Source organism: Brachionichthys hirsutus, chromosome 20, assembly GCF_040956055.1.
Source record: "Brachionichthys hirsutus isolate HB-005 chromosome 20, CSIRO-AGI_Bhir_v1, whole genome shotgun sequence".
Taxonomy (NCBI): domain Eukaryota; kingdom Metazoa; phylum Chordata; class Actinopteri; order Lophiiformes; family Brachionichthyidae; genus Brachionichthys; species Brachionichthys hirsutus.
The window spans coordinates 7,506,000-7,519,916 of NC_090916.1; the positions used below are offsets into that span (position 1 = coordinate 7,506,000).

The window sequence follows — 13,917 nt, forward strand, 5'->3', positions numbered from 1 at the left end:
TTCATAATATTTCCTGTAATCCAGCCTGCCAATAAGAACGAAACGCATCCCTCCGAGGCATCACTCCTCTTCAAATCACCCCGTCTCTGATGCAAATATGCACAATTGCGTATTCACACAATAAAACCCAGCAAAACTAATTTTTTATACAATGGACAGTTCTCTGTGGCTTAAATTGCATTTTGAAGCATTTATAGCTGTAATATTTCCTAAGCTCTCCCTGCCCCCCTCTTTCATCTCTCACTTCCCTCTTTCATCTCTCTCCGACGACATTATCTCCTCCTACAACCCCTCTCTTCACTCCTTTCGCTTTCCCCTTCTGGCCGTCTCACTCTGTTCTCCTCGTCCTCCCTATGGCCCCCCCCCCGGCTCCACCAGGAGCTGGAGGAGCGCCTCCGCCGCCACCACCACGCGGAGCTGCAGTCGCTCCGAGAGGCTCACCGCCAGAGCATCGAGACGCTGAAGCAGCAGTCGGAGCAGGAGCTGCAGACGCTCCGCTTTGAGCTGGAGGACGAGGGCAAAGCCATGCTGGGTAAGGAGGGTTCATGCTGGTCGGGAAAATCCACCGCTGGAAGGAAATGCTCATCCGGAAATGATAGTAAATAGTGATATAAGACGGATTAGAAAATTAGAAAAAAGTTCTGTTTTATGCTCAAATGCAAGTGGAATTTAAGGACTGATTTGACTGATGCATGAAAGAGGTAACTTAAGTCATGTAATAGCAACCAGTTAGCATCCGGCTACATCACATACCAACGGTTAGAACATCAGCAGAACGTAGCGATGGACCGTGACGTCTTTAAGTCTCCGTCTCGCCGGTTGTTATTGCTTCCACAGCAGCGCTGAGGTGTGAATAATGGACTCCCATTCGCCTTCATGTCATGGTCCTGACACCGGAGGGGCCGCCTCCATCGATTTCTCCCTCTCCACATCCTTTTATCCCCCCCCCCCCCCCTTCCCTCTCCTGTCATTTACTTCCTTTCATCTTCGTGACGGCTCAAATGCATCTCGTCACAAGCGCTGTTTACTTTCCATTTGCATCATTTGTATTAGTTGGATGTCGTTCTACCTCCTGCTGTTGATCGTTCGTTTGAGTTCGGATGGGTCCCCCCCCCCCCCCCGTGATGAAGTATCACGCCTTTGTTAATACCTTTATTCTCGTGTCTTCTTGCACCAGCCTCTCTGCGGTCAGAGTTGAACCACATTCACGCATCGGCCATCGAACACCTGAGACAAACGCACCAACAGGAGTCGGCGGCTGCCAAAGCGGAGCTGGACAAAACGCTCGATAGCAACCGGACGCAGGTAGGAGGACCACTGTAGGGGAGCTAACCCAGCCCGGGCGAATATCAAACACACAATAGCGCGTTGCATCACTGCATAGACACAGAGCTGAGTCTTTTTACTGTGTAAACTGAACATCTGAACTGGCTGGTCTGCATCTAGCGAGGTACAAATACTGCAGGAGAGTGTATACTGGGTCAACCAAGAGAACTTCATATTCTGCCTACCGCTTATATGGTTACATATTCCTTTATAGATCATCATTCCTCTTTTTTAACACATGTTTAAATTACATCTAGTAGATCAGCTAACAATGAGAGGCTGATGCAAACTGAATCGGAAGCTTTCCCTCTTTGATCCGGCTCGGGCGCCGTCTGGACCTGAATCTGTGACCTGATGGTCTGCATTTATCTCGCTTTGCACTTGGAGACTAATCGAGCCGTATTAAGAGCTGGAACGCAGCAAGCAGATTCCATTTGGGGGTAATAAAATTACTAAATTTAAAGAAACCAGAAGCCCCTCTTCCGTGATTGATGCGTGCACAGCATGTTTGTGTTTGTGTTTGCATTCATTCCTGATTACTGTGCCAAAGCCCAAATGACACATAAACTCAAACTTCCTGCGATGAGTCATTAGAGCGGAAGATCTCAGCAGCAGACGGTTGTCACGCTGTGTTAAATAATGTTTTTATACCTCCAATTACTTAACAGATGAGGAGGAAGAGGCTGACGAAGTGCAGCGTGTGAGTGTGTGTGTGTGTGCGTGCACTCATCCGTCTCAATGGAGCTATTTAGAGAGGCTTATTTGATGCAACGGGACTGCTTGATCAATTATGACATCATCAGCATCTCTTGGCTTCCAGTATCTATTGTCATAATTTAGCATGCTTCTGTACTGCAGTGAAGAAAGGTAAAGGGTTAAAACCCCCAGGTGCCCCCTTTTTTCCCCTCCTTTAATCCCAGGAGCGTGAGCTGTTGGGCCGGATCACCGAGCTTCAGGAGGAGGCCTCCAGGAGGAAGAACCACATCGCTCAGCTGGACCACCAGATCCACACCCTGAACGAGAACATCAGCACGCTGACCAAAGAGCTGGAGCTCAAGGGCAAGGAGCTGCTGAAGATCCGCAGCGAGGCCAACCAGCAGATCAGGTCGGCAGGGCGGAAGCAACGAGACGCTGCTGACGGTGTCCCATAAATGTTTTCCTTGTCAAGACCACGTGGGCAGGATGTATTCATTGACATTTCCGGGTCGTCCTGACGTCATCGGATGCTTTTCCACAAAGATGCACACAAGATCCCGTCTAACCCGGATCAGTGCACATCGCCGAATCGGCGAGGATGATGATAGTTTCTGAAATACTGCTGCGCCGTTCCTGAAGAAACGAGATGATAGAGAGAAGCCAGCTAAATCAGACTCTCTCTCTCTCTCTCTCTCTCTCCCCATTGACCGGTGTCAGCAGCTCATTGATTAGGTTACGTGAAGGCCATCTAGGGTAAAGCCAAATGGAATCTATAATTATGTTGTTCCCTGCAGGGTGTTGTGAATTTTTTAAAGTGCTGCGTGGTTAATGTGGTCCAGCTACTCATTAGCATCCATCTGTAGCCGTGTGTGTGTGTGTGCGTGTGTGTGTGTGTGTGGGACCCATCTCTCACTCTATTACGTAACCCCCCCCCCCCCCCCGTCTGAATCCTGGTCACAGGGATAAAAATAGGCTGATGAATAAATGAGGAGGGAGCAGAGAGAGAGAAGACGTGCTCCCCTCCGGTCTGAGAGAGGCGGAGACGGACGGCCGTGTTTCTCCTCCATCCTCATCTCTTTCATCAACTTTTTTTCCCCCTTCTCATTTAATTTCCTTCTTCCTTTCATCCCTTTTCACATCGTCTGCCTCATCCTTTCAGCTCGTCTTCAGCCTCCTACGAGCGCAATCGTTCCTAGCCCGTAGAAATAAGCATATCTCGATGTTTCTTTTTTTTTTTTCAGAACGCTTGCTTGTTCTGTTCCAGGAATTCCTGACTGTCTCTTAGTTTCTAATCTCTCCTCTGTTTCATCTGTGGAACGATCCATTTTGTTGGTTTCTCCTGGCGGAGCCAGACAGAGGAGAGTCTCGCAGGTCTTTATAAAGTCAATGCTTCTCCGCCAAGGATGTTTCCAACACGCTCCGACGTGTCCTAAAGCTTGAATAGTGACATCACTCTGGCATTGGCTCTGTTATAGTCCATGTCACTTGAACATCTGACTCCATACGAGTATAACAAAACTATCTGACGCTCGTCTTGTCCCTTCCGCTCGCTCCTCAGGGCTCATGAGCAAGAGCTGACGAAGAGACACGAGAGGGAACTCGGCGAACTGAGTGTCGTCCACAGCAGAGAGACGCAGAACATGCTGTCGGACTTCAACAAGGCCCAGGAAGTCCTGAAGGACAAGATCTCCGCCCTTCAGATACTGTATGTACATCCTGTGGACGCAACAATGGAGGTTAATGGCACAGAGGAATAACTTTGCGGGTCAACCTCTTTGCCTCGGATAATCTAATTGCTCTCCATGGGATGCAAAGTGGAAGCTTAAAGCAGCAGGCAGGTTTCCTCTGGGGAGAGTGAATTCTCACGTTCCCGAGCACGTCGTCTTTTCTTCTCTGCAGACTGAACTCTTTTATCTACTTCTGTCACACCGACCCATATCTCCTCCTGCAGACGAGCAGATGGACGCAGCAAACCAAACGCTCCCTCTCTTCCTTTATTTTTTTTATCCGTTCAGCTGTCAAAAAACAAGGTTCCAGCTTCATATCAGCAATTAGGCCATATCTAAACACAATTACAGTTGTCAGTCACACAGGAGCAGGCGCAGCCATGCACGCTATTCCTAGTTTCATTTGCGTCGTGCAAAGCAAAGTGAAAACAGGAGGCTGTGACAAATGATGATCTGCTCAGCTCGTCATATAGTCGATGGTAAAAAAAAACAGCGGCGCTGAGTAGCTGGCTCGTTGTGAAAGGCAGCGCCAAAGAGATTTACCGCCTTCGATCTGTACCTGAGGCACATTCCGCTTTTTTGTTCTCTTCCATTTACAAAACAAAGAGAAACAACAAAAAGGTAAACAAAATTACAAGAGGAAGGAGGCACGCACGGCACGCCCGCCTCGTCTGGCGTCTTTGATTAATGTCGTGTTTTTCAGCTCATCCCAACTTAATGAAAGATTGATATCGAAACCTTTTGCTTCTTAGATAATAATAAAACTGCAGGTTTCATGCTCTGCATGTCCGTCTACAGCGGTAAACACAAATCCTGCGTCGTGCACTCGGTCCTTGTTCATTTGGTGGCCGTCCACCGTGAGCCTAGGTTCTGTCCAAGGGTTCTGCCTGTTAAAGGGAAGTTTTTCCTTGCCTCCGTTGCCAAAGGGCTTGCTCCTGTGGGTCAAGTTGGGTTCTGTCTTTCCCTGCAGGTCTTTTCCCGCTAATCCTGTAAAGTGCCTTGAGATGACTTTCTGTTGTGATCTGGCACTATAGGAATCAAATTGAATTGAATTGTTATTCCAGATCATTATCAGCATCGTTTCTGGGAATTAAAAACCATTTTACTCAAATATGTAGCAATTGATGTAAACATCAAGCAATTAATTACCATTATTATTATTTAAAGCAGTAAAAATCTTAAAATATTGTAATCTAATTAGATATTAAATTCACCTCTATATGTAAATTGCTAGACTTCAATCCCCGCATATGGTCAGACTCCTGCAGCCATTAAACATCCATATCAGGTGACGTAAAATCAGACTGCTCATGTTCAGCGTTAAATATCATGAGTGTGCATATCAAAGAGTCGCTGCAGAAATCAAAGGTAGAACGATGAAAGTTAAGGATCAGAGACGTTTATCATTTAATGAGGATACAGGGACTCCAGGATGTAATTAGTGAAACCACTTTTATTACATTACTGAAGATGAAGAAGGTGATTTCTATTATCATGCGAGGACCGTTAAGAAAGAGATGGAGTTGAGTGAAGCGCTGGCGGCGCTGTGTGGGTTTGTGTGCGTTGGATTTGGAATGAATGGCTGCAGGTGAAGTTACAGACAGAGAGAATTGATGGATGGGTGAAGAAGAAAGACGTGAGCTGGAAGGTACATTTTATGCCTTGAGGCAGTGGACGATGCCAACACATGAGGGAAATCAGGCAGCCGCAACCTTCCAGAGGAAGCCACACAAACAGGCGGCAGATAAAAACAGTCTGAGAAAAGGAAGGATAATCAATATGGAAAACTGTCCAGCAGAGCGTCAGGAGAGATGCGGCGATAAGGCCTCCTCCTCCTCCTCCTCACTGCTCAGCTTCTTTCAGTCTGACTCAGCTGAGAAATGCTCCACCTGCTGGAGGAAGCTGGATGTACATCAAAAATGATGTTTGGAAATACTTTCCTGATCAAGCCTCTGATTATATTCACCAAAAAAAGTACCTAAAATGCTAACAAGTATAATTTGAAATAGCATAGAATCTGCTTAAATTCTGAACTTATATTACATTACAATGTTTCCCCAGTGTTTTACTGACATTACTGACAAGAAGTTTGTAGTCCTGAGCAGTCAGTGATGTCACAGCCCTCAAATCTGGTTGTAAAGGAGATTATACAGCAAGCAATAACAGTTGGAATGTTAAATAAGAGCCGTCCTAACCCATCAGAAGGAAATCAGCAGATTATTAAAAGCATCATCCGCTGTTTATTTGTCCTACGAAACTACACCAGCCAAAGAAAGCTGCACCTTTACAGACAAGGTTCGTATTAAATTAAAAGTGGCTGATGTATTGTGAAAAAGAGTAGAAAAAAAAACATGTAGTCCAATGGATTTTCAGCAGCAATGGGTAAAGACAAAAGACAACAGAAGGTAGTGGCGATAAGAGAAAAGTCTCCTGGCCTTAGTTACAGGTTTGGCTTGTAATAAATTCCAGCACCTTGAAAAACAGGCAGCAAACATTAATTAGAAAAAGGCAACACGCCAGCGCCTTGGTGCAGCTCTACAGCTGGAGTCTGGAGGAATCGAGTCGGCGTGTGCGTCTCCCTCCTGCAGGCAAAGGGGGTTTCATTTTGCCTATGAAATTAACGTAAGTCAGTTACAGGAGTATTTGTCCAATCAAAACTCTGCCTATGTTAAAAGCAGCTGTTATAAAGGCCTTTCATCTCTTTGGAGGAGTTAGCCTTAGAGATTCAGCTTTAGAACTAAACTTAAAGCGTTAGAGAGTTAACTTTAGAGAGTTAGATTTGAGATTTGGCCTCAATCAGTGTGCGATTCTTGGTCAAAGTGATTTCACACTGCGGCACGTGGGAAGTGAAAGGCTGTTTAGCTCACTGTCACATAAGGTGTTGGAAAAAAATACAGAAATGTGCTTTGCAGATAAACAAGAAGAGGAGGCTTGATGAAAAATAATCTGACATTTCCTTTAAAGCCGTCCCTCTGAAGCCGAGAACAGACACGACTCGGCGACTGTTTCACGTTTAATCCAATATTGGTTCATTATGTTTCTAAATGATGACATTTCTGCGTCCAAGTGTCGTGGGAGTTTTTTTTTTTTTACTTCACTTCAACCAGCAAACATGCATTCTGCTGAGAAATCTTTAGCATGTCGCATCAGAGAAAATGTCACAGAACTATGAGGCAATCAGACATTTAACCAAAGTGTTGCGTTCTGCGATGCCCAGAAGGAAAAAAACAAAATTTGCTACTTTGAAAGTACTCATAGCCCACAGGGCAAAATAAATAAATAAACCTCAAAGCTTCTGTTTTCAGTCTGAGGAGAGGGAGGGGGGGGTAGGATGCATCAAGCACAATTACTGTTTTATTGATTGAAAGCTAATGGGGGGGGGGGGGGGGAAGCAGCGGCTGGTGCATCGTTCAATTTTTCATTTCCTGTTAATACTTCATTTTAATTCTCTTAACTCAGGCGTGGTCTCATCAGACACTGAAGCATCTCAACACACTTTTTTTTTCTGCTCAGGATGAAGGTTTGAAAGTTGTCTCAGATTTTCATGACTTCATGACTGGAAGCTGCTCAAGCCGAGGATTTACGGCTTCTTGTCTCTCTCTCTCTCTCTCTCTCTCTCTGATGCTGCAGCCTGGAAGGAACGGAGGACAAGTTCAGGAACCGGGAGAGTCGTCCTGAGGATCTGCAGATCATCGCTGAGTTGAAGGACATGGTGACTGAGAGAGAAACGCTGGTCAAGAAACTGGTGGTAGGTGACCGCTGGGGAAGCCGCGTTCTGTTTGCTTGTTTATTTGCAGTTTCCAGATGTGGAATGCAGCAAGCGTTTCCCTTTGGTCACCATGAACTGCTAAGTGCTTCACCTGGAACAAAGGGAACTGCAGTAGCCGACTTGTCTTTAAAAGACAGGAGATACGTTCATAATCTGTTTAAATCTAGAACACGACTAGAGCCTGGAGGGGATTATTTTATTTTAGTGCAGATTATATTCTAGCCCTTAATCTGGGAATGGATTGGATGTTCTATTGGAAGTTCTATATCAAGCGAGGCTAGTTGTTTCTGCTTCCAGTCTTTATGCTAAGCGAATAGAATTACCTCCCAGCTTTATCCCTGAGCTTTATACCATATTCCGTAATCCATCAGTCTGCCTGGAAAATTGGCTGGAATCCAGCGAAGATCAAAAACATTTAAGGGATAATTGTTTTTAAAAACGGCTAATTAAACAGAGCTCAGCCATCATTACAGTGCAGTCATTTCCAACAGCAGCTCGTTTGCTGACTGATGGATAAACTCAAGCGGATTCTCTTTATTTGCCTTTTTGCAAACCCGAAGGAAAATATAAATTTAAAATTATAATTCATCATAATTCAATCACATCTTAAAGTCTGCCGCGGCCGACCTCAGTTTCAGATCCGATGTTCTCCACTTCATTAACGCTGCTATTTTCGCTTGGTTCATCAAACGCCGCTGCCCCCCCCCGATCACATGTAGGTGTCAAAGATCCACCGTCTGCAGAAGAGCTTTAATGTCCTCGTGAAACGGTCCCTCCGTTCCTGCACGGCCGCTCCGTCTGTAAGCTCACCTGGTTTTCTCCCTCAGGACGATAAGAAGTTCTACCAACTGGAGCTGGTCAACAGGGAGACCAACTTCAACAAAGTGTTCAATGCCAGTCCCAATGTCGGCGTCATCAACCCCCTCATAAAGGTACCTCGATGTCCTGTTTACGCACCACACACAGAGGAGCACGCCGATCAGCTGAGACGCCCCCCCCCCCTACCCCCCATCTCATCTCATCGTCACTAACAAGGAACCGAAAGCTACTGAAAATAAATGATTGCTGTCCCATTGCAACAATCATAACGCACTCATTTTCAGGTTTCGCTTAATTTCTTTTTTTTAGCAACAACTAACTAAAGAAACTGATTTTAATAAGAATATTATTTTCATGCCGAGTCCCACAGGATTGTGCTTTTATTATTTGCTCAATGAAAGGCTGTGCCGCCCAACATCTCACAGAGGTCATAGTTCAAAAACGTTTTCTAAAATTACACATTACTTTCCTAGAAAACAACAATTTTTAAGTCATCCAAGTTAACTCATTCTTTCCAACTAAGGCTGCCTTTATTTTCGTACTTGTGAAAGAAGCACAAGACCTGACGTAAACACATTTGTGTTTTAAGTTCAGCAGAAAATTGTGCGGTCACGTCAGATCCCATCGTCAATAATTATATTACTACTACTAATGTTGGAGAAAATATCTTTTCTCTTTAATCTACCGTCTGCTGCCGCCCAGCTTGTCTGGTGGAACGGTCCCGGTGCATGATCGATCGATCCGTGGCCGCTTGGCGTCGTCACCCGGGTTATTTAACTTCTAGTGTTTGTAGTTCTGTTCTGTTATTTGTATTTTTGCACACATATTTGTATATGTGTTGTGTGATCACTGTGTGCTGGTTCTTTATGTTTGTGCGTTTAAAGCTATTCTTCTTCCCAATGACTTCTTCTCCTTTGCTTTCCAAGCCATTTGTTGGTGAGATGTCTCCTTTTGATGCATCTCTCTTCACCTGAACCTCCATTCTAAAGCGATCGGTGCTTTAAGACAGACTCCTGACGATTTCAGACGGATCCATTCACAATGCTCCAACCAACGGCTCAATCTGACCTAGTTAGCTCGCCGCTCTTCTCTTGTCTCCACTGGGTCGACCTCGTGGGCTTGCCCTGTACTCTACACTCCATTTATTCCTCCATCTCTTCCTATCTTTTATTTTTATTTCCATTTTGTTTTAAACTTCCCCGTTGCTCCTTTTTTTGACCCCCGTGCCCGTTCCTTTTCTGTTTTCTGTGTAGCAAAAGAGAAAGAATGAGAAAACAGCAGCCAGCAGATTCAGCAGCTCTACTAATGTCAGGGCTATGGAGGCAGCAGGTGTGGGCGTGGGCGTGGCAGGCTCAGGAAGTGGGCAGCCCCCACAGCCACCAGCCCCGCCCCCAGCCCAGCCCAGCCGCCTAGAGCCCATCCCCAACTCCCCCCTCCATCACCTTGAACTCAACTCCAACAAACCTCTTCCCCCGCCGACCCCTCCCACCGAACCCAAGAAATTCATGAGGTGAGACCCTTTCAGCCCCCCCGGCGGGCAGCGGCTGGTCAAATCCACGCATTGATCATCCAATCACGGGCTTCGGTTTACCTGAAAACTCCAGCTGGTCTTAAACCTTCAATACAGAAATTATTTTAGGCTGTTTGTTCTTACAAAAGCCTCAAACTCACCAAAACAAAAGTCTTGTTTTTGACTTTAAAATAATCCTCAGTGGGACAATAACTGCTGTTTTACATCGCCATCACTTCCTGCCCGGTCCAGCCCTCTCATAAACCACAACTCGCATGGAGCCGTTGTCATCCCGAGCCACCGAGTGTGAAATACAAACTATCAAAAGCTCTAATATGGTGTCATCACACTCTCTGTCTCTGCACCGTTCAGAGCGACGGCTTCCTCTCTGAATTCATGGTCATTTTGGACTGTTTTCAGCCAGCTGTCAAAAGCAGCTCTCTTAAAGATGGCGTTGTTGCTGTAATTGAGTGACATTTTTTTTTCTTTTTGTGGACTTTTTAAACTTCCCATAAACAATTAATCAAATAAAGAGCAGAACAGACATTGGCCTAAACTCTCAATAGAAGCCGAGCTCCACCCTTTGCACCCGTTTCTCTTGTAAATAAACCCGTTAGCACTTTGCTAACATTTGCATATTTTATACAATATTTTTCACAGTTTTGTTTTTTGTCTTTGGCTTTAAAAGTAAGATCCACTCTATATAATTATCATATTTATATTTTCTAAGCTGTAAATTGGACACAACTAAAACCTCCTGGTCAATGATATCATCTTCCCGTCATGCCCTGAGCGTTACATCACACGACGGTTGATCCTCACCTGAGATATTATGGGACACACCTGCATTTTTCCGCAGCACTCCCCCCCAAGTGAAATAACGGTTTTAATAAAATTGATGAATATATATATAGACATTAACATTAACAGCAAAGTCTCACATGTGACTGAAGCTTCAGAGAATGGCTTTGGAATGCAAAAGGGGCATGTTTTTAATTTCTCCTTTCCATATGTCTGTCAGTGTGCTATGCTAACAGTGTGCATGCTGCTAGCTGTCCCTTCCCTGTTCCCTTCACGCACTGTTTTGACCTTCGGTTGTGCATTGCTGTAAGTCTTCGTCTCCATCTGAAACTTCAGCATGGCACACAAAGGCCGCACATGTCCTCCAAGACTCAGAATGATCCCGGCTACTGTGTGGTGAAGCAGATGTTCTCTGTCGCGGTCGTGGACTGTCCCCTCTGTGTGTGGTGGTATTTTGAAAGTATCTTGTATTCCAATAAATGCTTCTCCTGTTCACTGATATTGGCTGCGACTGGTTGCTGTAGCGTGAAATGACGTGAGGGTGAATTATGCAGCGCATCTTGCGCTTGTCTCGTGAATTCATGCAATTTGTGCATCGCACGCCAAAGAAATGTGTTTTCTAGGGCACGGCTATTAAGGTTTTAGCACGCCTGGTTGTGTGTGAGAGAACGAGCGCGCATGTTTTGGTATGTAATAACTACTTTGATGCACGTTTTGCTGCTGCGTATGGACAGATTGACGTGGTGGCTCATTTGCTAGAAGCTCGGAGGAAGCCGATTATTACGGGATGTAGAGTTTTGCTGTCACAAAATGCAAAGATCTGAGCGAAAGGTCGACAGGATGAGGTCTGCTTTGAAACGTTCTCAGGCTCCGTTAAACGATCTGCCGCTCCCGCAGGCTCTTTGTTCCCTGACAAACGTTTGTAGTTAGGCAGTAACACTTGAGCCCAGTAATAAACCTGGTCCCTCCTGTAGGTCCCTGCACCTCTAGAGAATATTAGGAGGTGAGCAGCGTGCGGATTTAAATATGTCAAACATAAGTTGTTTTAATGTCGCTTTCTAACTTGAGCTCATTTGGTCTCAAACACAAAAGTAAATACTAAAAATGCAACTAAACAGTGAAAGAAAATCAACAGAATGACTTTGCCCCTGAAATCACATTTAATTTTCTCTTACTGCAGCAAAAAACAACAACGTTGTCGTATTTTGTGTTTTATTGTTAGTTTTCTACTGTAAAAAGGCAGCAATATTTTTGTTCCTCCATCGCCAGTAAAACATTTCCAGTTTATGGATGTAATCTTAAGAATATTTAGCTCTGGCTGTAAAAGCAGATCTATAGATTTTTAGCTGCCCTTCAGATTTCCCTCACGAGCCCTAAAGAGAGGACACTTAATTACTTCCTTTCCTCGGATTCTAACTTTTTATCTCTCTTGTCTTCTCGCATCTTTCCCTGACCTTGATTTATCATCTCATTCCCTACCGATGCTTTTTCATTTCCTTCCTCGTGTTCCTGTCTTCCTCTGTTCTCACTGCTAGTTTTCAAAATCTTCCTATTCTCTACATAAACCGCCTAAAATAATGCCACAAAAATCATTCAGTATAATAACTAATTCCAACTTCCTACAAGTCTTTTTTTATTATTATTATTTTCAGGGATAAATATATGAAAGCAATGGAAAAACAAACAAACTTCTCCCAAATGATCTTGGAGGGATATTTCTCCATTGTTATTTTAGTATAATAAACAAATATGGTGCAAAATGCACCGTAGTGTATATTTAATGTGGGCTTGTTGCAAAAAAAACGCTGTAAATAAAATGAATGCCATGAATATTTTATGGACTTAAAAGTGAACTCTTTGAGTCTAATCGTGACCGTGTACAGTATAAACATAATTTATTAGGCTGCACAAAATATAACTCCTTTGGGAAATAACTGATTTCTTCAAGCATAGAAAGCAACAAAACGTCCCTCCTGCCCCCGTTCTTTAATAACACCCCTGAGTTAGAGTATGATTTATTTTAGAAGGAGCCAATTAAAAGTAGAAGCAGCTCCAATAGGCGAGCTTGTTTTGGCAGATGCAAACACTTGACCTGATTACTTTAAACTTTTGAGTAATCCTACCCCACCCCACTGTGAGGGAAAACTGCAAGGTGCAGCTAAAACTTCAAAGAAACGCTTTTACAGCTTCAGGTGAAACTACAGTTAAAATTCCAGATGACTTTGGAGTATGTGTGTTCACACTTGATGGGTATTACTACACAAATTAATTTATAATGTCCCTGCTTATTTTGTTTCATTTTTGCTTTATTATTATTTTATTTATTACAGATTTTTGCCATTAAATCTTTTTTTTTATAAATATATATATATATATATACTGTTTTCCTCCTGGAACGTATAAAAAACAGCTAATGATAACTGGGATAAGTGCACATTGTATGCGACTGGTATTAGGTGGAACAGAGGTATGTCTTTTCTGCTCTGCTGCCCCCTTGATGACATAAATATGAACTACACCTTTTTGGAGCCATTCAACTTTCACAACATTATTAATTATCTAGTCGCTTGTAATCTAATCCAGGAAAGGATTTAAGTCAGTAATAGAAGGATAATGGACTTTGTTTTAATTTTACCTTAGTTTTAATTGGCAAAAATTAATCTTTAGTTTAATTTAATGACAGAAGCCACTGGATGGGAGAATGAGAGGGTTTCTTGGCCAATAGGTCTTGTGGAAGGCTACACTGCATTACCCTCTTGGTTCTTTCCTGACTTGTCTTTTTCTGTCTTTGATGTTATCTGTGCTATGGTGATTTTGAACTCCTGCCCCGAAGCCCTCCTGAAAGTAAGGATCCTGCCATCGACTGCCCGGACGCCCAGCGCCAGGAGTGGTTTGCTCAATACTTTTCCTTTTGATTGGCCATAAATCTGCAGACACAAGGATTCAGCACGTCAACCAAACTTGAGGACAAAAAAATCTAAGAAAAACAAACGTAGAAAAAAAAGAGGAAAAAATGTCAAAACCGTTTTGTTCTTTATTGTCATTCATAGGTTTGGGGATGAATTCACTTTAGACTCAGTCAAACGAAACTGGAATTAATCTAATCCTTCAATGTTTCCGTCAATGAAATGCACAGAATGTAATATTAATTTTCACTTTGGTTAAAAAAAAATGTACTGATTATCCACTTCCTGTTGTTGACTGAAGCGAAACTGAATTGAACCCGAATCCTGACCGTCAAATGTTATCACGCTGATTTGATTGTTTAA

At 43.7% G+C, this 13,917-nt stretch overlaps 1 protein-coding gene across 1 annotated transcript in view; it reads left to right on the forward strand.

The window, feature by feature from the left end:
- fam184ab (family with sequence similarity 184 member Ab) overlaps window positions 1-13,563 on the forward strand; it is a 50,821-nt gene extending 37,258 nt beyond the window's left edge. Inside the window, exons 15-22 of the mRNA XM_068753752.1 lie at window positions 379-532; window positions 1,178-1,305; window positions 2,247-2,431; window positions 3,581-3,727; window positions 7,380-7,497; window positions 8,346-8,450; window positions 9,591-9,847; window positions 13,482-13,563. Coding sequence (XP_068609853.1) covers window positions 379-532; window positions 1,178-1,305; window positions 2,247-2,431; window positions 3,581-3,727; window positions 7,380-7,497; window positions 8,346-8,450; window positions 9,591-9,847; window positions 13,482-13,563 — 1,176 coding nt within the window. The remainder of the gene's footprint in view (window positions 1-378; window positions 533-1,177; window positions 1,306-2,246; window positions 2,432-3,580; window positions 3,728-7,379; window positions 7,498-8,345; window positions 8,451-9,590; window positions 9,848-13,481) is intronic.
- The last annotated feature ends 354 nt before the right edge of the window (window positions 13,564-13,917 follow it).